General features: G+C 43.6%; 1 protein-coding gene across 1 annotated transcript in view; it reads right to left on the bottom strand.

Annotated features, from left to right (window-relative positions):
- The window catches only part of MEIKIN (meiotic kinetochore factor), a gene marked incomplete at its 5' end in the record, with an annotated part of 38,376 nt that extends 11,610 nt beyond the window's left edge, over window positions 1-26,766 (bottom strand). Inside the window, 8 exons of the mRNA XM_081092777.1 lie at window positions 76-156; window positions 9,754-9,821; window positions 10,616-10,735; window positions 19,135-19,272; window positions 21,202-21,262; window positions 25,899-25,983; window positions 26,392-26,485; window positions 26,661-26,766. Of these exons, the coding sequence (XP_080948903.1) occupies window positions 76-156; window positions 9,754-9,821; window positions 10,616-10,735; window positions 19,135-19,272; window positions 21,202-21,262; window positions 25,899-25,983; window positions 26,392-26,485; window positions 26,661-26,766 (753 nt within the window). The remainder of the gene's footprint in view (window positions 1-75; window positions 157-9,753; window positions 9,822-10,615; window positions 10,736-19,134; window positions 19,273-21,201; window positions 21,263-25,898; window positions 25,984-26,391; window positions 26,486-26,660) is intronic.
- Between the last annotated feature and the right edge of the window lie 677 nt (window positions 26,767-27,443).

Below are 27,443 nucleotides of genomic sequence, written 5' to 3' on the forward strand. Positions count from 1 at the left end.
CCCCCTGGGGTGACAGAAACAGAATAAAGGTGGAGCAAGAAAATAGATTCTACATGTGCAAATACTAATACTTACCTCTAAACCAGCTGTTTGCGAAGTCGGAGTACTTGTTAACAGGCCTCTGCTTTTCTTATCAAGAATAGTGGGGTTTGTGTTCTATCAATGTTTTGTGAAATAGGGGATTGAATAGCAGGAAGAAATAAACTACTTTAATACTGTAAAAATGCAATTTAAAATTAGTAGACTAAATCATAATATATTATACTAATAAAAATTTAATCTGCTAATTATATTTTTAAACCATTAGACAGGTAACTAAAGAATTTTCTGGCTTGAGCTAGGTCAAACAACTCCCAAAAAAACTTTATGTGGTGCAACAAGTATTTGAGAATACTTTGGTTGAAATCACTACTAATTTAGGAAGAAAAACTAATTAAAGTTTTCAATTATGAAATGGTGCTTTGATTATCTTTGTTAACTCCTAAGAAAGATATTTTACTTATAGCATTTGTTTAATTCCTATTATATACTGGAACTTATGGAAAGGGATTATAAATTATTTCTGAAGCTGTTAAAACATGTAGCAAGGATACTTGATTTAAAATACACACATTTGAATGCATATAGATACTTTCATTTATGGAACATCAAAGTTAAAGAAAGTACAAAGTAGAATACAGACTAATTTTCTATTTCTTTTTTTTCATTTTCTATTTCTTGAAGATGCAGAGGAAAAGAGACAAAGAGTGAGAGACAGAGAAGAGAAAGAAACAGGATTAGAGGCTAAAGAGTTTAAGAAAGAGAGGAAAGGACTGTTAGAAGGATAGAGAGAGAGGGGGGAGGAAGGAAAGAAAAAAGAGAGAAAAGAGAGGAGGAGGGAAGGAAGAAGGGGGAATTAAGAGGTGGGGAGGAGAGAAGAAGAGAAAGAAAGGATGGGGAGATAAAAGACAGAGAGAAAGAAAAATAAAGGCAGATTAAGAGGAGAGAGGGGGGAGAAGAACGGCAGATAAGACAGAGAACAGAGACTGAGCAGAAAAGCTGAGATTGATAGTAAAAGAAAGGGTCAGAGACAGAAAAGAACACATACAGAGAGATCAAAACAGGACTGGGAGGAAAGAGAGACAGAGCTTGAGACTGAGACAAAACCAGGGGAGCAAAGACAAAGAAACAGTGATAGAGTCAAAAAGAGAGAAGATAGGAAGCTTCCTTTCTAGCCATCAACTGCCTTTCAATTCTTAGATTCCATGAAACAACCATATCCCTCAGATAAATGTCTAAATAGGTGTCTATTATATGCTGCCAAGTCTGGACCACAAACTCAGAGTTAAAACTTGAACAGTTTATTAGATTTATTTTTCCTTTATTTCCTCTTTGCTATCTTTCAGGATTAAAAATCTCTGAAACTGCCAGCATGGCTCAGTGGTTAGAGTGTTGGCCCATGCATTGGAAGGTTTTGGATTTGATTCCAGTAAAGGGCATATACCTGGGTTGCAGGTTTAATCCCCAGGCCCAGTCAGGGTGGGAGCAGGAGGCAACCAATTGATGTGTCTCTCTCACATCGATGCTTCTCTCTCACTTATCCCCTGCCCCCTCCCTTCTACTCTCTCTAAAAATCAGTGGAAAAAATATCCTTGAGAGAGGGCTAACAGGGGGGAAAAAATAACACTCTGAAAATAGTTGTTTGTTCAAGATATAATCTGGAATAGTTCATTAGAAAATTTTTTTTATCAAAATAATAAGAACAAGCCCAGCTGGTGTTGTTCAGTGATTGAACGTTGACCCATGAACCAGGAGGTCATGGTTCGATTTCTGGTCAGGGCACATGCCCAGGTTTCAGGCTTGATCCCCAGTAGGGGGGCGTACAGGAGGCAGCCAATCAATGATTCTCTCTCATCATTCATGTTTCTATCTCCCTCTCCCTCTCCCTTCCTCTTTGAAATTAATAAAAAAATAATATACATATATGTATATAAACGTTTAAAAAATAATAAGAACAAAAACGTTATGAGCATATTTACCTGGTACACTGAATATGACAGCTCTCTAATTTATTAGCTATATAATCTTTTAATTTCTTCATCTGAACAATAATGATTATTCTACCCCTAGGGACTACCGTGCAAAGGTTACAAATAAAACATGTATAGAGAACCTCTGGTGCTTGGAGAGTAGGAGATACTCAGTGATAGCTGTTATTACTATTACTGTGGCAGCCATGCAGGTGCTCTGTTCAGACCTTGAACAAAGAACCTGCTGGTCCACTGCAAGGAGTGCAGCTAGCTCTCAGTCCACTGCAAGGAGTGCAGCTGGCTCTCATTCCACTGCAAGGAGTGCAGCCGGCTCTCATTCCACTGCAAGGAGTGCAGCCGGCTCTCAGTCCACTGCAAGGGGTGCAGCCGGCTCTCAGTCCACTGCAAGGAGTGCAGCCGGCTCTCAGTCCACTGCAAGGAGTGCAGCCGGCTCTCAGTCCACTGCAAGGAGTGCAGCCGGCTCTCAGTCCACTGCAAGGAGTGCAGCCGGCTCTCAGTCCACTGCAAGGAGTGCAGCCGGCTCTCAGTCCACTGCAAGGAGTGCAGCCGGCTCTCAGTCCACTGCAAGGGGTGCAGCTGGCTCTCAGTCCACTGCAAGGAGTGCAGCCGGCTCTCAGTCCACTGCAAGGAGTGCAGCTGGCTCTCAGTCCACTGCAAGGAGTGCAGCCGGCTCTCATTCCACTGCAAGGGGTGCAGCTGGCTCTCAGTCCACTGCAAGGAGTGCAGCTGGCTCTCAGTCCACTGCAAAGGGGTACAGCTGGCTCTCAGTCCACTGCAAGGGGTGCAGCTAGCTCTCAGTCCACTGCAAGGGGTGCAGCTAGCTCTCAGTCCACTGCAAGGGGTGCAGTTAGTTCTTAGTCCCCAGCGACAGCATATTTAGGATCTGCTTCAGTTTTGGGGCTGAGGCCATTATCTTTTTTTAAAATATATATATATATTTTATTGATTTTTTTACAGAGAGGAAGGGAGAGGGATAGAGAGTTAGAAACATCGATGAGAGAGAAACACTGATCAGCTGCCTCCTGCACACCTCCTACTGGGGATATGCCTACAACCAAGGTACATGCCCTTGACTGGAATCGAACCTGGGACCTTTCAGTCCACAGGCCGACGCTCTATCCACTGAGCCAAACCGGTCAGGGCCATTATCTTTTCAGACAAACCTCAGCCAACGTCTGAGCACAAAAGCCCAACATAGGATTCCTATAACGGCAATCTTTGCTCCAGACCTCCCCACTGGGAGAGCTTCTGTCAGACCTGCAGTGAAGACTGAGGCTCTCTTCCTCGGCGCTGCCTACGGAGGTGGCAGCCATTTCCTGCTCAGCACCATGGCTGCCCTCAGGCCCTTGTGAAGCCCAAGATCACCAAAAAGAGGACCAAGAAGTTCATCCGGCACCAGTCATACCGACATGTCAAAATTAAGCATAACTGATGGAAAACTAGATGCATTGACAACAGGGTGCAGAGAAGATTCAAGGGCCCGATCTTGATGCCCTTGGTTATGGGAGCAACAAGAAAACAAAGCACATGCTGCCAAGTGGCTTCCTGGTCCACCACATCAAGGAGCTTGAAGTGTTGCTGATGTGCCACAAATCTCACTGTGCTGAGACTGCTCACAGCATCTACTCTAAGAGCCACTAAGCTACTGTGGAGAGCAGCCCAGCTGGCCATCAGTCACCAATCTACTGCCAGGCTGTGCACTGAAGAAAATGAATGGACAGACTGTGTGCACAATGTATTTGTGTTAATAAAACCATGAAATTCTGGCATTAAAAAAGAGACTGAGGCTACTCCTGCCCAGTCCTGCTTCCTCGCTGCTTTCATTTCTCATGTATTACCTGCTCCAATACACCATATGAACTCTTAATTCTGTCTGAATATTCTTGTACCAAGCGGCATAATTGTCAACTATCAGTCCAATTACAAAACATTTACCTGTATACAGCTGTAAGTATAGCACCTCTGCATTTCCCCCTAGATTTGTTAAGAAATTATGCATATCTAAATCCCAATAAGTACATTTTCTTTTCATAGTTTTTTCAGGAAATAGTAAAAGACTAGTGCTTACCAATGCAGGTTCCAGCGGCTGAGACAGCAGAACTCTGGTAACTGACTTACCACCTGCATGGCTTTCAAGAACAGACCTCTGTTGAGATGATGGAACCTTGATTTTTAGAAGAGAGCTTAACTTTGTTTGAAAATTTGTGTCTCTAGGTTCAGGATCTTTTCCAGGCTGAAACAAATTCATAATCATGAAATACCATCCACAGGCTATAAAAAAATGTGTAGCACTTCTCAGATGTCTTATTTTTGTTGTAAGCTATAATAATAAAAGTGTAATATGCTAATTAGACTGGAAAGCCAAATGGCCTTCTGGACATCCGGACGAAGCCGCAGTGGTTAGGGGCAATCAGGTAGGCAGGAGAGCAGTTAGGGGTGATCAGGCAGACTGGTGAGTGTTTAGGGGCGATCAGGCAGGAAGGCAGGAGAGTGGTTAGGAGCCAGCAGTCCTGGATTGCGAGAGGGATGTCCGACTGTCAGTTTAGGCCCAATCCCACAGCGGGGACTGCCAGACATCCCCGAGGGGTCCCAGATTGCGAGAGGGTGCAGGCCAGACTGAGGGACCGCCCCCCCCCCGCCCCCGCCCCGCACAAATTTCATGTACCGGGCCTCTAGTATATGTTATAATTGTTACAATTAAGATATATATTATCCTATTATCTATCCTCTCAATTTGAAAAAAGTTTAAACTTAAAATCTTTTTTTAAATTTAAGATTTTCTAGCCTGGCTGGTTTGGTTTAGTGGTTGAGCATTGACCTATGAATCAGGAGGTCACGGTTTGATTCCCAGGCAGGGCACATGCTTGGTTTGCGGACTCCATCCCCAGTAAGGGGCGTGCAGGAGGCAGCTGATCAATGATTCTCTCACATTATTGATGTTTCTATCTCTCTCTCCCTCTCCCTTCTTTTCTAAAATCAATAAAAAAAATTTTTTTTTAAAGTAAGATTTTCTATATAATATATTTAAGGAAAAAATATGTTGCAAGACAAAATGGTTTTCAATATACTCAGCTCAAAAAATTTCCCTACCACATTTAAGGCAACATCTCCCAAAAAGTGTTCTGTTAAAAGAAAACAAATGATAATTAGATCTATCTATTGCTCCATATTTAAAACTAAGTCTTAGAGAAAACATTACATATGTATTCATTATGCAATAATCATCATCCACGATCCTTTTCCTGTCATATTCCTTCCTTTTCTACCACCATCCATCTTTATAAGTACTTTTTTTTTATCCCATTCTCTTTATAAATATTTTCTTATCCTTTCTCTTTCCTAAAACTCAAATATTCTTTCCTCAGCTGTGTTTAATCCATTAATGAGTCCATCAAAGGCATTCTTCATTGCTGCTATAATGTTTTAATATCTAGAATTTCTTCTTTTTTGTTTTTGATCTCTATAATTTATCTTTTTGATTCTTTCCTAGAATTTATGTCTCTCTGTTCATACTATCCATCTATCTGTTCTTGGATGTTGGTTACTTTTTTCTACAATGCCCTTAGTATAATAATCATACTTATTTTAAATTTATTTTCTGATAATTCTAACACTACTGATAACTCTGGATCTGATGTTGTCCAGTCTCTTCAAACTGTGTGGGTTTTATGTTTGTTTGTTTGTTTACCTTTAGCATGCCGTGTAATTATTTGCTAAAAAGTGGGCATGATGTACTGGGTAATAGGAACTGTGGTGAATAGGCCTTTAGTAGTGTAAGATTTGGGGGGCCAGGAAGCAATCTATAGTTTTGCGATTAGGTCTTAGTTTTTTGTCTAGCTTGTGCCCCTCGATTGTGAACTTCACCAGTGTGTCTGTTTTTTCTCCCCTTAGGTGGGACAGCATGGCTAGAGGAGACTGAAGTTACGTATTTCCATTTTCCCAATGTGGAAGGCTAGAGGGAGCTAGAGTTGAGTATTTTCCTTCCCCCACTTGGGAGGATAGAACTGGTTATTTTCCTTCTCCTAGAAGGGTTAGGCTCTGATGATACCCTAGCAACTTAGGCTCTAGTGAAGTACTTTCTCCTGAGGGCAGGCTCTGTTAAGAAAAACAGAATAGCCTAACTGCATGGCTCAGTGATTGAGTGTCGACCTATGAACCAGGAGATCATGATTAGATTCCCGGTCAGGGCACATACCCAGGTTGTGGGCTCGATCCCCAGTGGGAGACATGCAGAAGACAACCAATCAATGATTCTCTCTCATCATTGATGTTTCTCTCTCATTGTTGAGCTCTGGGAGGTAAAACTCACAAAAGTGTGAAGGGCACCTGATGACTGGTTCCCCCTTAAGTTTTTTAAAAATATGTTTTTATTGATTTGAGAGAGAGAGAAGGGAGAGGGATAGAAATAGAAACATTGATGAGAGAGAAACATCATTGATTCATCATTGATTGGTGCCTCCTGCATGCTCACTACAGGGGATCAAGCCTGCAACCTGGCCATATGCCCTGACATGGAATTGAACCATGACCTCTTGGTTCCTAGGTCGACACTCAAACACTGACCCACACCGGCCCAGCCCCCTTAATACATTGTGGATGGATCACGAGAATTCTTGCTTCATATTACAGTGTTTTACAAAGTATCATACTTTAAAAAATATATTAGCTTGTAAGAATATGTAATAAATAACTTCAAAATGCAATGGGTATTTAATTTTAAAGTGTGCCTTTAATGTTTATGTAAAACGTTTTTTGTACTCCTTCAATAGAAATTTATCTGGCCACGGGGTAAAGTTAGCAATAAAACTACTGGCCCTCAATGTGTTAAGTTTTTAATTTTCAGAGTTGTCCACACTGAACTTCCAATAATTTATCAATCATGTTTTTGTTTTTCCTACCTCAGAACTGGTTCTCAAGGAGGTTTCTGTTCATGTGTTTTTGCACCAGTAAGTTGTGATTCTCTGTATCCACCTGTCTGTCTTTCCAAGTTTTGGTGCAGCAGTATGCCCTGTGACCTTATTTGATGGATCAAAAAATGAGTTGTTGATTTTTCAGTTTGTTCAGGTTTTTACTTGTTGTTAGGACAGAGTGGTGATTTCTAAATTATTTACATCCTGGACTGGAAATTGGAAGCTTTCCAATTTTTCAAAATTTTTTATAAACTGGACCTCCAAGTAGCATTTAACATTGTTGACTACTCCCACTTTCAGGAAAAACTATTTTCTTGGCTTCTATGATACCATATTCTGCGTATTTTCCTCCTTCTCTCTGTTCACTCTTCCTTTTCTACCTGAATGTAGATTTTTCCAAGGATTGATCCTGGACCCCTTTCTCTTATGAACTCTATATTCTTTCTCAGGTGATTTTATCCATTTCCATGAACTTAATAGTATCTATAATATTATACACTCCTCTTCTGTTTTCCTGGCTTACACATTTATAGCCAATGGCTCTTCCAACATTTTCATCTTTGTGTGTCCTCAGACCTCCTGCCTTTCCTATCACATTAAATAGCGCTTTTATCCACCAAAGCTGCTTAAGACAGAAATCTAACAGTCTTTGTTGATGCCTCTCACTCCTTCATCCTCTATATTCAATCCATGAACTTTATAGGCAAAATTATCTTGAGTTCATGCATATTTCTTGTCCTCCTATATCCTAGTCACTGTTTACAATGACATTATGGTGTATTGGAAAGAGTACAGGTTTTAGATCCAGAAAGACCTGCCACAGCTTCTTAAACATATTGGTTAACATGTAAACCTCATTTTTCTCAGCTATAAAAAGGTAAAAACAAAGCAAGCAAACAAAAAGCTTACCTGATAGGAATGCATAGAGATATAATTAATGAAAAGTGCTTAGAATAATGCTTAGCATAGAGTAGCCATGTAGACAGTAGCTCCTGCTATCTAAATAAAGTCCAAAGACCTGTAGATTCCAGGCCTAATATAGGAATTCACACGTATTCCTCAGCCTAAAGCACTGCTCTGGCTACATAGCAAATGTCTTATTGATTTAATGATTAAGTTGGAAAAATTATAAATTTTAAGTAACTTCATTTAAACTGATATGTTATATACTCATGTAACAATAATCCTATCTAATAAAAGAGAAACATGGTAATTGGTGTACGACCGCTACCCTTCCCATTGGCTAATCAGCGAGACATGCAAATTAACTGGCAGCCAAGATGGCGGCCAGCAGCCAGGAAGCTTGAAACTAACATGAGGCTTGCTTGCTTCAGTGACAGAGGAAACCAACGTTCCCCGCCTGCCGCTGCAGGCCTCTGAGCTGGCAGTTTGAAACATAGTTACAAAAATAGAAGCTAAACAAAACCCCAGAAACCAGCTTTCAGCTAGCCAGGATCTCAGACCTGGAGTTGATACAGAGTTTTGATTGTAGAACCTAAACAAACCAGATACCTGCTTTCAGGAGCAGAGGCCTAAGAGCTGGAGCCTCAGAGCTAAAGCTGGCTCAGAATAAAAAAAAAAAATAAAAAAAAAAAGAAAAAAAGGAGCAGTTGGGAGCTTCAGTCCCAGCCTGAAAACAGCCCTCAGCCCCTCATCCAGGCTGGCCAGGCACCCCAGTGTGGACCCCCACCCTGATCCAGGACACCCTTCAGGGCAAACCAGCCGGCCCCCACCCGTGCACCAGGCCTCTATTCTATATAGTAAAAGGGTAATATGCCTCCCAGCCCCGGGATCAGCGGAGCCGCGAGGCCTCCCGGCACTGGGATCAGCGTGACAGGGGGCAGTGCCCAAACCCCCTGATTGCCCTGCGGCTCTGTGTGTGACAGGGGGCGGGGCCACAACCTCCCTATCAGCCCTGCTCTGTTCCAGACAGGGGAAGGCGCCCCAACCCCCTGATCGGCCCTGCTCTGTGCCTGATAGGGGGGAGCTCCCCAACCTCCTGATCGCCCTGCAGCTCTGTGTGTGACAGGGTGCGGCGCCCCAACCCCCCCACCCCAGGGGCCCTGCTCTGTGTGTGACGGGGTAGAGCCATAAGCTCCCCATCGGTCCTGCCCTGAGTGTGAGAGTGGTGGCACCCCAACCCCCTCATCGGCCCTGCTCTGTGGGTGATAGAGGGCGGCGCCCCAACCCCCCCCACCCCAGGGGCCCTGCTCTGTGTGTGACGGGGTAGAGCCATAACCTCCCCATCGGCCTTGCCCTGAGTGTGACAGTGGCGGCGCCCCAACCCCCTGATCCGCCCTGCTCTGTGCATGACAAGGGGTGGCGCCGCTACCTCCCCATCGACCCTGCCTTGAGTGTGACAGGGGGCGGTGCCCCAACCCCCCAATCGGCCCTACCCTGAGCGTGACTGAGGGTGGCATCGCAACCTCCCAATCCGCCCTGCTCTGTGCATGACAGGGGGCGGCGCCCCAATTCCCCAATCGGCCCTGCTCTGAGCCCAACCAGGGGCTGCACCTAGGGATTAGGCCTGCCCTCTGCCACCTGGGAGCAGGCCTAAGCCAGCAGGTCGTTATCTCCCGAGGGGACCCAGACTGCAAGAGGGCACAGGCCGGGCTGAGGTACCCCCCCTCTCCCCCGAGTGCACAAATTTTTGTGCACCGGACCTCTAGTGTAATATAATTGCTAAACTCAAAAAGTGTTTGAATTATTGACTTAAATAGCTGAAAAATTATTTCTATAAAAGTGTTGGTTAAAAATATGTCCTATGTTAATAAAATTTACAGTTTATATAATTATTCTGCTTTAATACTTGCTTTTTTCTTTGTTTTTTCAGGTGTTAAAGTGTAAGTTTTCTCAGCAAGTACTTCACAAGCTGCATTATCTACAAATAAAAACATACTTTACAATTTTAATTATTTAACTTATCATTCACTATAAGTACAGAAAACTCAAATATGAAAAACACTAATAACTGCTTTTGTAATAATTTTAGAAGAAAAAATATATGTGTTGAATAATCTGACAGATAGAATAAAGTATTCTTTAAAATATATTTATCTCAAGAGTTCCAGGTTTCACAGGAGTAAATAAACTCTATATAAAATGCTGATGGAGAAGTTGCAGTAGAAAGAAAGAGCATGGCCTGGCTGGTTTTACTCAGTGGATAGAGCATTGGCCTGGGGACTGAAGGGTCCTGGGTTTGATTTTGGTGAAGGGCACATGTCTGGATTGTGGGCTCGATCCCCAGTAGGGAGCATGTAGGAGGCACCAATCCATGATTCTCTCTGATCATTGATGTTTCTCTCTCTCACTCTCACTCTCCCTTCCTCTTTGGAATCAATAAAAATATATTTTAAAAAAAGAAAGAGAGAGCCTGAAAATCTCAGGAAAGTGGAAATGGAAGGATAATTAATGAAGAATTTTAATTACATACACTTTCTCTACTTATTGAAATGTAAATAACTGTTGCAGTCAGTTTCCTCTGATGTCTGGTAATATTAGTGAATGAGTTTGAGGAGACAGGATTTTCAGAATTTCAAACTATCTTTTTCTAAATATTTATTAACTACAAAGAAAAACTAGTAATGTTATAATGGAGAAAACCACCAGATACCACCTTAATCAAGTATTGAGGTTTTCTCCTGTGGTATGAGAAAAAAGAATGTAAAAACTCACCTAAAATTGCAGAGAGGTTTGAAAACTGTGGTGCCTTCTCTATTGCTACTGCTTTACTGGTATCCAGAAGAGTAGAATTCTTGCATTGCATGTATTCTTCCAACTTGGGACATTCCCAATCTAACAAAGCAGGGAGAAATGGCACAAAACTTTGAACAATAGCACACAAGTGGCAGGTTACCTTTCCTACTTCAGCTTAGGTCCCCAGCCCATGCACAGTTCTGATAACTAACATTTTGGATGAGAAAGAGAAAAAAGACAAGCCTTGGCCTATTCCCATGCTCTAACCCACTTTCAGACTTTTGCCCCAAGGAGATTATTGATCTAAGGGACAATTAGCACACATGGGAGCTCCTTGTCATATTTTATGTATGTTATACCTATGTCCCATTATCATATCACTAAATAACATAGTGTTATTACTTGATGTCAGTTTTAAACTTTCCATTGACTTCTCACTATGGGAAATTCAGGCTATTGGCAGTGCCCTCTGTGGTCCTGGATCTGTCTCTTGCTTCAACAGTGTTTGGACAGAACAGATCCAGAGATGCCCCTTCTTCCAGCCTCTGGCCACTCTCTAATGTCTTATCCAGTCACCACCTTCAGAACCACATCTAAGACCAGCCAACACACCAGGTTGTTTTCTTTCTACCTTAACTCGTCATTGCTGAACAACCATGAGCTCCCAAATTCAGCAGAATTATTCCACCGAGGTGGAGGCTCTGGTCAACCACCTGGCCAACCTGCACCTGCGGGCCTCCTACACCTACCTCTCTCTGGGCTTCTACTTTGACCTGATAATGTGGCTCTAGACCAGCCGTGGGCAAACTATGAATGAAATGAATAAAACTAAAAAAAAAAAAGACCGTACCCTTTTATGTAATGATGTTTACTTTGAATTTATATTAGTTCACACAAACACTCCATCCATGCTTATGTTCCAGCCCTCCGGTCCAGTTTAAGAACCCACTGTGGCCCTTGAGTCAAAAAATTTGCCCACCTCTGCTCTAGAGGGAGTGGGTCACTTCTGCGAGCTGGTGGAGAAGAAGCCTGAGGGCATTGAGCATTTCTTTTTATTTATTTATTTATTTATTTATTTATGTATTTATTTATTATTGTTTGAAGTATTACATATATCTCCTTTCCCCCCATTGACCCTCCCAGCCACATCCACCCCTGAGGGCATTCCTCCACCGCCCCAGTGTCTGTGTCCATTGGTTATGCTAATATGCATACACACAAGTCCTTTGGTTGATCTCTAACCCCCGCCTCCCCCCGACTCCCCTGCCATTTGTCTCTGGATCTATTTTTATTCATCAGTTTGTGTTGATCATTATACCCCACATATGTGTGAGATCATGTGATATTTTTCTTTCTCTGACTGGCTTATTTCGCTTATCATAATGCTCTCCAGTTCCATCCATTTTGCAAATGGTAAAAGTCCCTTCTTTTTTATAGCTGCGTAATATTCCATTGTGTAGATGTACCACAGTTTTCTAATTCACTCATCTGCTGATGGGCACTTAAGCTGTTTCAAATCTTAGCTATGGTGAATTGTGCTGCGATGAATATAAGGGTGCATATATCCTTTCTGATTGGTGTTTCTGGTTTCTCGGGATATAGTCTTAGAAGCGTGATTACTGGGTCAAATGGGAGTTCCAATTCTTAAAGTTGCAAAACAAGCACAGTGGCCACATTCTCTTCCAGGAGGTGCTGAAGCCTTCCCCAGATGAGTGGGGCAAAACTCAGGATGCCATGGAAACCGCCCTGGCCTTGGAGAGGAACCTGAACCAGGCCCTTTAGGAGCTGTCTGCCCTGGGTTCTACCAGTGCAGGCCCTCATCTCTGTGACTTCCTGGAGAACCACTTCCTGGATGAGGAGATGAAACTCATCAAGAAGATGGTCAGCCCTAACCGGTTTGGCTCAGTGGGTAGAGCGTTGGCCTCCGGACTGAAAGGTCCCAGGTTCGATTCCGGTCAAGGGCATGTACCTTGGTTGCATTCACATCCCCAGTGGGGGGTGTGCAGGAGGCAGCTCATCGATGTTTCTCTCTCATCAATGTTTCTAACTCTCTATCCCTCTCCCTTCCTCTCTGTAAAAAATCAATAAAAAATATATTAAAAAAAAAAAAAAAAGAAGATGGTCAGCCACCTAACATCAGCAGGCTGGCCGGCCCCCAGACTGGGCTGAGTAATATCTCTTCAAAAGGCTCACCCTCAAGCACAACTAGGAGCCTTTGGAGCCCAGAGGCTTTTGAGGGGCCCCTCTGCATTCCCTTGGTGTCTGGCTTTTACCTGAGCCTCTTCCCAAACTACTAGCCATTCTTTTAACCACCCTAAAGCCCTCTCTCATGCATTGAACCAAATGAAACAATAAAGTTTTTTGCAGCAAAAAAAAAGAGAAAGAAAAATGAGGCTATTCTCTTTTACATCCCTATTCTCACCTTTCCCATTGTCCTCATATTACTATATCACATATTTAATTAGATAAACATTCAATGTAGACATTATGGTAATGTCTACATAAAAAATGCTATTTATTCTTGTGGTATACTATGACTACCTTTTGCTTTCCCTGGGGTTAATAAAAGTCTTTTTGTTTGCTTAGTTTTCTCTATTTTTCATCTATTTAACTTAAAACTACAAAATCATATAAATCCATCCTCTGATAAATTCCATTTATCATCCATCGTATAAATTCCATTCTCTGATGTTCTGAAGTTCATAATGCTCTATCTTGGTGTTTTTCATGTTGTGCTAGGCTCTTTTAAACCAGAATATTCTTTAAAAAATTTTTATTAATTTCAGAGAGTAAGGGAGAGGAAGAAAAGGATAGAAACATCAATGATGACAGAGAATCATTGATCGGCTACCTTCTGCATGCCCCCTTTTGGGGGTGGGGCCCATAACCCAGGCATGTGCCCTGACAAGGAATTGAACCATGACCTCCTGGTTCATAGGTCAAATGCTCGACTGCTGAGCCACACTGGACAGGCATTAAGGCTAATATTCCATTAACTGTATATATACTATATTTTCTTTATGCATTCATCCACCCATAGACATTTAAGTTATTTCCACTCTTGGCTACCTATATATATAAGCGCCTAAGCAACCGAACGACCAAAGGACGGGCCAACTGGTCACTATGATGTGCACTGACCACCAGGGGGCAGACGCTCAACACAGGAGCTGCCTCTTGGTGGTCAGTGCACTCCCACAGGGGGAGCACCATTCAGCCAGAAGCTGGGCTCACAGCTGGCGAATGCAGAGGCGGTGGCAGGAGCCTCTCTCACCTCTGCGGCAGTGCTAAGGATGTCCAATTGCCAGCTTAGGCCCACTCCCAAGGAGAGCAGACCTAAGTCATAAATCAGACATCCCCCGAGGGCTCCCGGACTGCAAGAGGGCACCAGGCCTCTGGTTTTGAATAAATATCCAAAAGTGGGATTACTGGGTCATATGGTAGTTCCACTTTCACTTTTTTAAGGAACTTCCAGATTGTTTTCCCTAACAGTTGTATCATTTTACATTCCCATCAAAAGGGTATAAGGGTTCCAATTTCTCCACATCCTTGCCAAGACATCTTTTTAAAAATAACCATTTCAACAGATATGGTGGTATCTCATTGTGGTTTTGATTTGCATTTCCCTGATTAGTGATGTTGAATGTCTTTTTATGTATCTGTTGGCTAGTTGTGTCTTCTTTGGAGGAAAAAAACACCTATTCAAGTCCTTTACCCATTTTTAATCATGTTATTTGTGTTCCCCTCCCCACCCCACAGTTGTAGGAATTTCTTAATATACTTTTTTAATATATTTTTATTGATTTCAGAGACTGGGCAATATATTTTTGAATACTAATCCCTTATCATATATTAAGTTTGCAAATATGTTTTCCAATTTTGTAGGTTACCTTTACACTGTTCATTGTTTTTGCTGTGCAAAAGCTTTTTTGGTTTGTTTGTATGTAGCTCCAGTTGTCTATTTTTGCTTTTGTTACCTGTGTTTATGGTGTCATATCCAACAAATCATTGCCAAAACCAATGTCATGAAGTTGTCCCCTGTTTTCTTCTAGGAGTTTTATAGATTTTGATCTTATGTTTACATATTTAATACATTTTTAGTTAATTTTTGTGTATGGTGTAAGGTAAGGGTCCAGTTTCACTTTTTGTATGTGGATATCGTTTCCCAACATCATTTGTTAGACTACTCTTTCCTCATTATGTATTTTTGGCATCCTTGTCAAAGATTAGGTGACTGCATACACATGGATTTATGTCTGGGCTCTCTATTCTGTTCTACCTGGTTTATGTCTCTTTGTGCCAGTATCATATGGTTACTGTAAAACATAATCTGCAATATATTTTGAAATCAAGAAATTCTGATTTTCTATCTAGACATTCTGTCCATTATTTGAAAGTGAGGTACCTGAATTCTCCCACTATTGTATTATTTTATTGCCTGTTTTTGCTTTTAGTTATGTCAGTGTATACTTTATGTTAGATACTCTGATGTTGGGCACATATTTATTTAAAACTAGGGGCCCGGTGCACGAAATTTGTGCACTGGGTGTGTGTGTGTGGGGGGGGGAGAGTGTCCCTCAGCCCAGCCTGCCCCCTCTCACATACTGGGAGCCCTCAGGCGTTGACCCCCATCACCCTCCGATCGCCTGATCGGCCCCTTGCCCAGGCCTGACGCCTCTGCCAGAGGTGTCAGGCTTGGACAGGGGACCCCCATCTCCCCCCGACCACTGGCTCTGGCCCCCGCTCAGGCCTGAGGCCTCTGGCCCAGGAATCATGCCTGGGCAGGGGACCCCCATCTCCCTCTGATCGCTTGCTCCACCCCCCGCCCAAGCCTGACGCCTCTGACCCAGGCTTCAGGCCTGGTCAAGGGGACCATCATATCCCCCCAATACCCGGCTCCGCCCCCCACCCAGGCCTGATGCCTCAGGCAGAGGAGTTGACCCTCATCACCCTCCGATCACCAATCACCAGATCGGCCCCTTGACCAGGCCTGAGGCCTCCGGCAGAGGTGTCAGGCCTGGGCAGGGGACCCCCAGCTCCCTGCGGTTGCAGGCTCCGCCCCTGCCCAGGCCTAACGCCTCTGGCCTAGGCGTCCGGCCCAGGCAGCGGGGACCTGCAGTGGCAGCGGGGGGCGCCGCGATCATGGGCTTCGCTTTAGGCCCAGGCAAGGGATCCCTAGCTCCTGGGACTGCCAGCTTCGACCTTGCCCAGCTCCCATCGCTGGCTCCACCCCTACTTCCTGCTATCACTGGCCAGGGCGGCAAAGGCACCTGATTCTCCAATCATGGCTGGGGGGCAGGGCAAAGGCGGCCCTGCCCCCCAGCTCTTAGCTCCCCCCTGGGTTTCCGATCACTGTCAGTGGCAAGGGGCTTCTTCCTGCTTTCCCTTTCGCCTCCCTGCATTGTGCCTACATATGCAAATTAGCCGCCATCTTGTTGGCAGTTAACTGCCAATCTTAGTTGGCAGTTAATTTGCATATAGCCCTGATTAGCCAATGAAAACGGTATCGCCGTACGCCAATTACCATTTTTCTCTTTTATTAGTGTAGATTGTTATATGGTCCTAGTGAGTTGAACCTTTTATCATTATATAATGTACTTTTTTGTCTTTTGTGATAGATCTTGACTTAATTTCTATTTTATCTAAGTATAGCCACTCTTGCTCTATTTTGGTCACCATTTACATAGAATGTCTTTTTGTATCCCTTCACTTTCAACATGTGTGTCCTTAAGTCTAAAGTGAGTCAGTCTTTTAAAATCCACTCAGCCACTATCTTTTGATTGGAGAGTTTAATCCACTTACATTTAAAGCAATTATTGATAGTGAAGGACTTACTATTACTATTTTGTTGTTTTTTTGTAGTCCTTTTGTCCTTTTTCCTGTCTTGCCATCATCCTTTACTTTTTATTGATGTACATATTCACATGCTTTGACATCTTTCTATTTTTCTTTTGTGTATCTTCTATAGGTATTTTCTTTGTGGTTACCACGAAACTTAGTTTTAACATAAAACTAATAAAAACTTCAATCATATACAAAAACTCTACATTTTACTTTTCCCCTCACAGTTATTGCTGTTACAATTTACATCTTTTTACATTGTGTATCAACATATTTTTATAGTTATAATTAAATACCGTCTTTTAACTTTTATACTAGAATTAAGTGAATTACATACCAATTACAGTATTAACTATTCTGTATTTGTTTACATACTTACTAGTGTTTTATGCTTTCATATTGCATTGAATCTTGTTTCAATGTGAAAAACTCCCTGAAGCACTTTTTATTGGGCATGTCAAGAAATGATTAACCCCTTCAGCTTTTGTCTGTCTGGAAAGGTCTTTATCACTTCATTGTGATTTTAAGGATAGTTTTGCTAGTTATAATATTCTTGACTGACAGTTTTTTCTTTCCCCACTTTGACTGTATCATTTCACTACCTTCTGGCCTACAAGGTTTCTGCTAAGAAATATATTTATGGTCTCATGGGGTTCCCATTGGCATATCAAGCCACTTTTCTATTGCTGCTTTTAAATTCTCTTTGACTTTGACAATTTATGTGTTCTAGTGTAGATTTCTTTGCGTCATCTTATTTGAGGTTCTTTGTGCTTCTTAGAATTGAATACACATTTCTCGCCAAAACTGGTTTGGCTCAGTGGATAGAGCGTCGGCCTGCGGACTGAGGGGTCCCAGGTTCGATTCCGGTCAAGGGCATGTACCTGGGTTGGGGGCACATCCCCAGTGGGAGATGTGCAGGAGACGGCTGATCGATGTTTCTCTCCCATCGATGTTTCTAACTCTCTATCCCTCCCCCTTCCTCTCTGTAAAAAATCAATAAAATATATTAAAAAAAAAAAGAATTGAATACACATTTCTTTTCCCAGATTTGGGATTTTGTAGCCACTGTTTCTGTGAATAAGCCTCTCTCTGGAATAAATATTTTGACCTGTTTGATTTTTCTCTTCACTCTGAATTCACTAATTCTTTCTTCTGCTTGATCTAGTTGGCTGTTGAATCCTTTTATTAAATTTTTCAGTTCATTTATTATATTCCTTAGCTCTAAGATTTCTGTTTGATTCTTAAAAAAGTTTTCTATGCCTTTCTTGGAATTCTCACTACTTTCATGCATTGCTCTCCTAAGCTCATTGAACATCTTTAGTGATGATTATTTTGAATTCTGTTAGATAAGTGAGATGAAAACTTGCATGCTAGACCAAGCTGCTTTGTTCTCATCACCCATCAGTCTTCTAGAGTATGTCAGGTCCCATTAGTACTCTGGAACAGGCAAGATGGTATCCAATCCTTTGGGTAGCGCCAAAAAAATTTAGAATGTTTGATGCATGGTTCAGTCCTTTCCTTTGCTTGCAGGGAGAATCTTGGAGCTAGGGATTTCATGCCAATTATATGGTACCATGCTGGAAGTGCAGTTTATGGTGGGAGGGTGTCTTGAATTTTCCTCCTGGCTTTGATGTGGCTGGTTTCATGCTTTTCTGAGGTTAAGAAGCCCCTCAACTAGTTTCTAGATTCCTCACAAGTGGGATTAGTTTATGTATTGCTGTTGAATTGGTGGGTAGGAGGGTCCACGGCTTCCTATTTCAACAGCTTTCTGATGTCACTCCCATATTTTGCTTTGTTTTTATCTCTATGTTTTATGCTAGAGACTCCTCAGAAGTCTGGTGATTCCTGGCTCTCTGCTAACATTTAAGAGGGAACCCAAAAAGCCTCAATGGACTCTCTGTGGCCTAATTGTAGCTTGCCACAAGGTTGGCTTCACTGTAGGGTGTTCTTGTCAGTTTCATCAAAGTACTACTGTAGTCACTATCTTTAGATATGTTTTTCTAGGGTTGCTCAGATTTCTTAGGAAAGTGTCTTCTATTCTCCTGTCTGGAAGGTTCAAGTCTGGGTACTAGTATTCTGGAAACTGAGCAGAGAAATGAGCTGTTGGGTAGGATGAGAATAGGCATTGGTAAACAGGTCCCACAATTTAGAATGTATAGTTTCATTTTTTTTTTTTCTAATATATTTTTATTGATTTCAGAGAGGAAGGGAAAGGGAGAGATAGAAACATCAGTGATGCATTTATTTATTATTCCCGTGTCTACTGGTTGGTTCAGGCAGCTCTGCTTTAGATTCCAGGTGTGCTGATCAACTGGGCAGCCCTCTGCACTCTGCAGATTGCCTGGGCCACTCTGCTCTGTGCCGGTCATTCAGGGGTCCCACTGGAGCTAATTAGGATATATTCTTCTCTTGATGGCAAACGTGTAAGAGGAGAAGCCGACCATTTAAACATATTTCAAAGGTTTGTATATTTTACTCACTAATATCATATTGCCCAAGCAAGTCACATTGCCAACTCCAAAGCCAAAGCGTGAAAAGGAGGTTTTGGTGAGGAAGGGAAGTATGCTTTCTCAAAAAGATCATTAGTCATTGGACGATTGTAGACAAAGGAACAATTTCTATAGTGGAGCAACTTAAAATTGAAATTATTTTCTTACCTAAATAATCTGATCCTCTGAAGAGTTCAGGTGATGGGAAGCTACTTAAATTCTCTTCAAAACTCTTGCATTCTATAGAAGAATCTGTGATTGAATAGCTTAGAAGAGAGCTAGAAATGCCATGCTGCAAACTTAGTCCTGTAGAATAAACAATCAAAAAGGACAAAATGTTTAAATAGTAAACAGATTCAAAATCTTAAGAATTCAAATTTGTAGAAATGTACTTGTAGTTGTATGTTAAGAAAGTAAAATTACTTCTACATACAAATGAAAAAATATACTCTTGGTAAACCATTTTATCTTAGAAAATAATTGTTTTTGATGTAGAGAAAATGCATTATAACCCTTTTCCATTGTTTTTCTAAGTTTTATAACTTATTCTTTCCCTATTTTGGTTCAGTTATAATTCTTGACTCAAAAATCTAAGTTTTATATATAAGTTACCCACTAACTAGCTGAAGAGAAAAAAGCGTGATTCTAGTAATTCCATTCAGAAAATAATGTGCCTAAATGTAGACAAATAAGTCAAAGGAACTGAATAGAGAACCCAGAAATAGACTCACACATATATATGAGCAACTGATTTTTATCCAAGATACAAAGGCAATTCAGTGGAAAAAAAATATTCTTTTTAAAAAAATTATGCTAGAACTGAATACCCGTATGTAAAAGAAAAACAAAAAATTTGCACTCATATCTTCAATCATGTAAAAAATTAACTATTAATGTATCATAGATCTAAATATAAATCCTAAAACTATAATATTTAACCCCCCAAAAACCAACAAAAAAAAGAGAAAATCTTCATGATATTGGGTTAGATTTCTTTTTTTTTTAAATTTTTTTATTGATTAAGTCTGTGGTCGGCAAACTGCAGCTCGCAAGCCACATGTGGCTCTTTGGCCCCTTGAGTGTGGCTCTTCCACAAATACCATGTGTGGGCGCGCACGTACAGTGTGATTGAAACTTCGTGGTCCATGCGCAGAAGTCGGTTTTCAGCCTGGGCGAGTCTATTTTGAAGAAGTACTGTTAATATTTGGCTCTGTTGACTAATGAGTTTGCCGACCACTAGTTACATATGTGTCCTTATCCCCATGTTACCCCTTATGCCCCCCACTCATGCCTTCACCCCCCTGTTGTCTGTGTCCATTGGTTAGGTCTATATGCTTGCATATAAGTCCTTTGGTTGATCTTTGATATAACAATAAAAAGATGAGTCATTAAAACAATACAATGATAAACTAGACTTCATCAAATTTAAAATTTTCTCTTCAAAAGAGACTGTTAATATGAAAAATAAGCCACAAATTAAGAGAAAAGATTTGCAAATGCAATGGAATTCAGAATATAAAGAACTGGCCCAACTGGTGTGGCTCAGTGGTTGAGGGTCAACCCATGAACCAGTAGCTCACAGTTTGATTCCCGGTCAGGGCACATGCCCAGTTTCTGGGCTTGATCCCCAGTGGGGTACATGAAGGAGGCATCCAGTCAATGATTCTGTGTCATCACGATGTTTTTATCTCTCTCTCCCTCTCCCTTCTTTTCCCTGAAATCAATAAAAATAAATGTTAAGTAAAAGAATTCTGAAAACTCAATAATAAGAGGGGGGGGAATCTTAGTAAGAAAATGGGCAAAATATTTTAACACAGAATCTCCCAGACTCAGAGGTCTTAAAGTCATCCTTGTGAGAGTGGACTAGAATAAAGAATTTTCCAGTAAATTATTGTGATAGAACTCTTTTCACAGTTAATTTCTATTCATCTCTTTGCATATATAATTTCTACTCTTCTTTAGATATGAATTAAATTGCTATTCCCTCATGGAAGCCCTCCCTAATCTCCCAACCAAAACTCAATTAGTTACACTAAATTCAATCCCTTTTTTGTAGCACTTATCACAATTGTAATTTACTGGTCTGTTATGAGGGCCAGAGGCCTGGCTGAAAAAATCATCTTAGACTAGGAGAAAAACACCTTTTTCACTGAAATGGGAAGACGACAGAGATATAAATTGATGCATATGCTTATAAGAAAGAAAACTGAGGGAGTTCACACCTGACCGTCTTACCTGATACTAGTTCACCAGTTGATGAACTACTGTCAATCTGGAGATCATCAGTCACTGAATCCTAAGTGAAACAAGAATTAAAGATACACAAATTATGAGACTGAATATCCTATCTAATAAAAGAGAAACATGGTAATTGGCGTATGACTGCTACCCTTCCCATTGGCTAATCAGCGAGATATGCAAATTAACTGCCAGCCAAGATGGCGGCCGGCAGCCAGGCAGCTGAAAGCGAACATGAGGCTTGCTTGCTTCAGTGACGCAGGAAACCAACGTTCCCCGCCTGCCTTGCCGGCCTCTGAGCTGGCAGTTTGAAACACTGTAACAAATATAGAAGCTAAACAAAACCGCAGAAACCTGCTTTCAGCGAGCCGGGATCTCAGAGCTGGAGTTGATACAGAGTTTCAATTATAGAACACAAACAAACCAGATACCTGCTTTCAGCAGCAGAGGCCTCAGAGCTGGAGCCTCAGAGCTAAAGCTGGCCCAGAATAAAAAAGAAAAAAGAAAAAAAGGAGCAGTTGGGAGCTTCAGTCACCTGACAGCCTGAAAACAGCCCTCAGCCCCTCACCCAGACTGGCCAGGCAACCCAGTGGGGACCCCCACCCTGAAGGGGGTGTGACCAGCTGCAAACAGCCATCATCCCCTCACCCAGGTTGGCCAGGCACCCCAGTGGGGACCCCCACCCTGATCCAGGACACCCTTCAGGGCAAACCAGCTGGCCCCCACCCGTGCACCAGGCCTCTATTCTATATAGTAAAAGGGTAATATGCCGCCCAGCACCGGGATCAGCAGAGCCGCGAGGCCTCCCGGCACTGGGATCAGCGTGACAGGGGGCACTGCCCAAACCCCCTGATCGACCCTGCTCTGTGTGTGACAGGATGCGACGCCCCAACCCCGCCCCCTCCCCCACGGGCCCTGCTCTGTGTGTGACGGGGTAGAGCCATAACCTCCCCATCGGCCCTGCCCCGAGTGTGACAGTGGCGGCGCCCCAACCCGATTGGCCCTGCTCTGTGGGTGATAGAGGGCGGCGCCCCAAATCCCTGATCCGCCCTGCTCTGTGTGTGACAGGGGGCGGTGCCCCAACTCCCCTATCGGCCCTACTCTGTGAGTGACAGGGGGGAGCTCCTCAACCCCCTGATGGGCCCTGCTCTGTGCGTGACAGGGGGAGCTCCCCAACCCCCTGATGGGCCCTGCTCTGTGCGTGACAGGGGGTGGCGCCACAACCTCCCCATCGACCCTGCTCTGAGCCTGACCAGGGGCTGCACCTAGGGATTGGGCCTGCCCTCTGCCACCTTGGAGCAGGCCTAAGCCAGCAGGTCGTTATCTCCCAAAGGGTCCCAGACTGCGAGAGGGCACAGGCCAGTCTGAGGGCACCCCATCCCCCCCGAGTGCACAAATTTTTGTGCACCGGGCTTCTAGTTTTTATATTATAATATTGTATCACACTGATTTGGCCATTTTGAAAATGAAAAGCTAATATCAACTTCATATGTTAGTTTCATATGTATAATAGATCCCTTTAGCTTATTGATCACAGATATAATTTGGTACTTAATATTAAATCTGAAAATAAATATTAAAATACGTTATAGACATATCTAGGGATTCAACAAAATTACTGTCAGTTAACTACTATGGGATAGCCCAGAAACCAGAAAATAAAGGTGAATATCTTTCTGATCCCCTAAGTAGGAAAGGCTTTTTTCCTTATACATATGAAACAAAATAGATCAAAAAATTGACAGCTAAGTCTAAAATACCAGAAATAAAATTAAAGGCCAGAATATATGGAAATATTTGTTATATATGTGTGTGTAAAAGTATAACTATCTTCAGTACATAATGAACAACTATTTCACAAAAAAGAAACACAAATGGCCAATGAAATAAGAGAAAAAATTCTTACCTTTACTAGCATTCAAAGAAATGGAAAGTGAAACAATATTCCACTTTTCATCTATCAAATTTGGCCTGATCCGTGCAGGCCAGGCCGAGGGACCCCACTGGTGCACGAATCCGTGCACCGGGTCTCTAGTATGCATATAAGATCTTTGGTTAATCTCTTCCTGCCCTCCCCCCTCCCCCATTCCCTCTGAGATTCATCAGTTTGTTCCATGTTTCCATGACTGTGCATTGAGCGTCTGCCTCCTAGTGGCCAGTGCATGTCATAGCTAACGGTCAAATGGTCAAATGGTCACTTAGGCTTTCATATAAATAAATAAATACACACACACACACACACACACACACACACACACACCATCCTATCTAATAAAAGACAAAAAGGGTAATTAACTGTACCTCCGCTACGCTTCCCATTGGCTAATCAGCGAGATATGCAAATTAACTGCCAACAAAGATGGCGGCCAGCAGCCATGCAGCTGAAGCGAGCAGGAGGTTTGCTTGCTCCAATGATAGAGGAAGCCAAGGTTCTCCGCCTGCCGTGGCCCGGCTATAAGCTCTGAAAGCAACAGCTCCAAAAGCAACAGTTTCAATTATAGAAGCTAAACAAACCCCAGATACCTGCTTTCAGCCAGCCGCGGCCTCAGAGCTGGGAGCGCCAGTCATGGCAACAGAGTTTCAATTATAGAAGGTAAATAAATCCCAGAATAAAAAAAAAAGAAAAAAGGAGAGGCTGGGAGCTTCAGTCGCAGGCCAGCCTGAAAACGGCCCTCAGCCCCTCACCCAGACTGACCAGGTACCCCAGTGGGGACCCCCACCCTGAAGAGGGTGTGGCCAGGCTGAAAACAGCCATCAGCCCCTCATCCAGGCTGGCCAGGCACCCCAGTGGGGACCCCACACTGAAGGGGGTGTGACCAGCTGCGAACAGCCATCAGCCCCTCACCCAGGCTGGCCAGGCACCCAAGCGGGACCCCCACCCTGATCTGGGACACCCTTCAGGGCAAACCAGTCCCCCCACCCCCGTGCACAAGGCCTCTATCCTATATAGTAAAAGGGTAATATGCAAACTGACCCTAACAGCAGAAAGAGACTGGGACTGACTAGTCACTATGACACACACTGACCACCAGGGGGCAGACACTCAATGCAGGAGCTGCCCTCTGGTGGTCAGTGCGCTCCCACATGGGGGAGCTCTGCTCAGCCACAAGCCAGGCTGATGGCTGCCAGTACAGCGGTGGCGGTGGGAGCCTCTCCTGCCTCCTCAGCAGCGCTGAGGATGTCCGACTGCAGCTTAGGTCTACTCCCCACTGGCAAGTGGACATCCTCCAAGGGCTGCCGGGCTGCCAGAGGGATGTCTGATTGCCAGGTTAGGCCCAATCCCCCGGGGAGTAGGCCTAAGCCAGCAGGTGGTCATCCCCCGAGGGGTCCCAGACTGCAAGAGGGCACAGGCCGGGCTGAGGGACCCCCCCGCCCCGAGTGCACAAATTTTTGTGCACCGGGCCTCTAGTATATATATATTAAGTTTCAGGTAAGATGGTGCTGATTTACCAACATGAATTAAAAAATTTAAACATGATTCAACCTTTGACTCATTGGAAAGTATTTTTCTTGGGACAACAATTGAGGAACACAAAAAACCTTCTGCAGTAAGACATCCACTGATAACTATAACAGCAAAACCTTGGAAACAATTTTAATCCTCTAACTACAGGAAAACAGTTATTCAAATTATAATATATCTGTAAGACAATGCATTATGCAAGACACTAAAAATTGTATCTATATATTTAAATATTTTTATAGTTTGTGGTTTTTTTTTAGAGAGAGAAGAAGGGAGAGGGAGAGAGAGCAACACTGATATGAGAGCAGAACATTGATCTGCTATCTCCTGCATACCCCCTACCTGGGATCTAGCCTGCTACCCAGGCATTTACCAGGAATCAAACTGGCAACCTTTCAGAATATGGGACAATGCGCAACCAACTGAGCCACACTGGTCAGGGCTAAAAAGCATATTTTTGAAGACTATTTAATGTTAAAGGAATTTACAATAACATGACTTGTAAAATGAAAAAAGGCACAAAATCAGAATAGGAAGAAATATATAAAAATTAGAAGAAGCTGCTTGAAACACTTGTTGAGTAGTTTGAATCATCTACAAGGAACACTTAATAGTTATTATTGGAGGGAAAAGCCTTAAAAAATGCTTTTTGCTGAAAATGCCATTCAATAAAAAACAAACAAACATGCTATAGAGAAAATACTGGAACATAACTATCAACTTTAATGCTGATATCAGATGAGTCACAAATAATTTTTTATATCCGAGTCTCTCCAAACTACTACTACCCATCTTTAAAATACTGACCGGAGTCCATATTAAATGCAGATCAAAAAGTTATATAACGTTCTAAAGGTAATGAATCCCGTTTCTAGTCATTAATGGGAAAACGTGAAAATGGCTTTAAAATGTTACCAAACATAAGGGAGTTAGAAACACAAGAAACATTAGAAAGGTTTTATATCTGTCATGCAGAAAATTAGCCAGTGTCAGACTATTCTGAAACTTTTGTCAAGGGAAAGAAAAAACAAAAATGCATGGCTATGAATCTGCCAGAATCAGAAATTCAAGGCTCTGTCTGAAGACACAGCATCAATGTTCATAAAAACATTAAAAAGCTATGTAGTCTCTACTGAACAAAGACCACATTATACTTTCATCTGGAGGTACAGCAGGCACTGCCGGTTTGTCCGCTAAGTGTATCCACGGGTCATAGGAGAAACATACATACGCTCAATGGAGCAATCTTCTCATCTTCAGTCTCTTCTTCACTACTTTCCCGCAGGCTTCTCTCTCCTGCAACTCCTACTGGAGAGCTAACAGACAAACAACACGATTAGTTTGCACCGTCTGGCCTTGGTTCTCCAGGTCTCTGTTCCCTGTGGCACACCCTTCAGACTCTGAAAGGCTCTTTGGGGGACGTCCTTAGGGAAAAGGAAGGAACAGAGTTGGTGATCTGCACCAATACCCAACTGATGCCATGAATGCTTTCTGGGTGTTTTATCTCACTTGCTTTTAGGTGAGTTGGCAAAATTTTCTCTCTTAGTTATTTTCTAAAGTCAAATTTCTGGGTCTATGTTCTGAGAAGAACGGAATCAGAGTTTCTATTTATTTATTTTCTTTGTTGACTCTGAGAATGAGAGGCTATTGGCTGCTAGAAAATTAGGATTGCAGGTTTGAGGAGGAGGCCAGAACGCACAGGGCTGTTCCTCGCGGCTACGCACCTGGGCAGCCTAGGGCTGCTACCACCCCGCCCACTGCGCTCCGCGTTCTCGGCGATCTTCCGCAGCCCGTGAGCTTTGCCGGGTCCTTTCGGGCCTGAAGGAGGGCGGCTCCTGTCAGGGCGAACGCCTGGAGGCCAGCCTTCTGGCTCCGGGGGGGGTCCCTGGGGGCGAGGCCCAGCTGCCAACTCCCTCCCCCACCCGCACCTCCATGCTCCCACGCAGGCCCGTCTGGCAGAGCTTACGGTGGGCAGCGAGCCGTCGGCTCGGACCTGGGAGTGCCTCTGCCATCACCGGTGGGCCGGGGTCTGGCGTCGGGGTGAGGTTGAGCCTCTGGCCGGTCCTCTTCTTGCGGGTGTAGACCCGTAGCGGCCACATTGCCATCCACCCGCAGGCCTCGGGGGCCCCTTGTCGTCGCCTTCCTGAGGAACTGCGCTGCTGCCGGAGGGAGTCCCGTCCAGAGGAGCCTGCGGAGCAGCCTGCGAGGAGTACAGGGTAGAAAAGCAAAAGGTCGCACTACCCGGCCCAGCGCTGGACGGCGCAGGAAAGGAGCTGCCCGCCTCGCTCCCGCCTTCTGGGAAGATGTGTGTGAGATGGCCGCGCGCGGAGGCTTCTGGGAAGATGTGTGTGAGAAGGCCGCGCGCTGAGGCTTCTGGGAGGATGTGTGTGAGAAGGACGCGCGCTGAGGCTTCTGGGAAGATGTGTGTGAGAAGGCCGTGCGCTGAGGCTTCTGGGAAGCGGAGTGAGAAGGCCGCTGGGCGCCTGCCTTCCTGGGAGCACAGAGCCCAGGTAGTGGAGCGGGTGGCGGTGGGGGTGTGGGTGGGGGTGGGAGACGTGGCTTCTGGCCCCTGACGCAGGTCTCTGGCTTCCTGCCACCAACAGGATGCTTACAGGACAAGACTTGTTCTTTCTCCAGGAGTTGGCGCGGAGCTGTGGGCCCGCTGCCCCGCTGCTCACCTTGTCCACCTGCAGCAAAGGAGTGTTAGGTCTCTGAGCACAGGGAGCCTAGCGGTCAGCCTGGCTGGGGGCAGGAGGGGCAGAGGGGAAGGAAAGCA

The sequence above is a fragment of the Myotis nattereri genome (genome assembly GCF_964212035.1).
Source record: "Myotis nattereri genome assembly, chromosome: 5".
Lineage (NCBI taxonomy): Eukaryota > Metazoa > Chordata > Mammalia > Chiroptera > Vespertilionidae > Myotis > Myotis nattereri.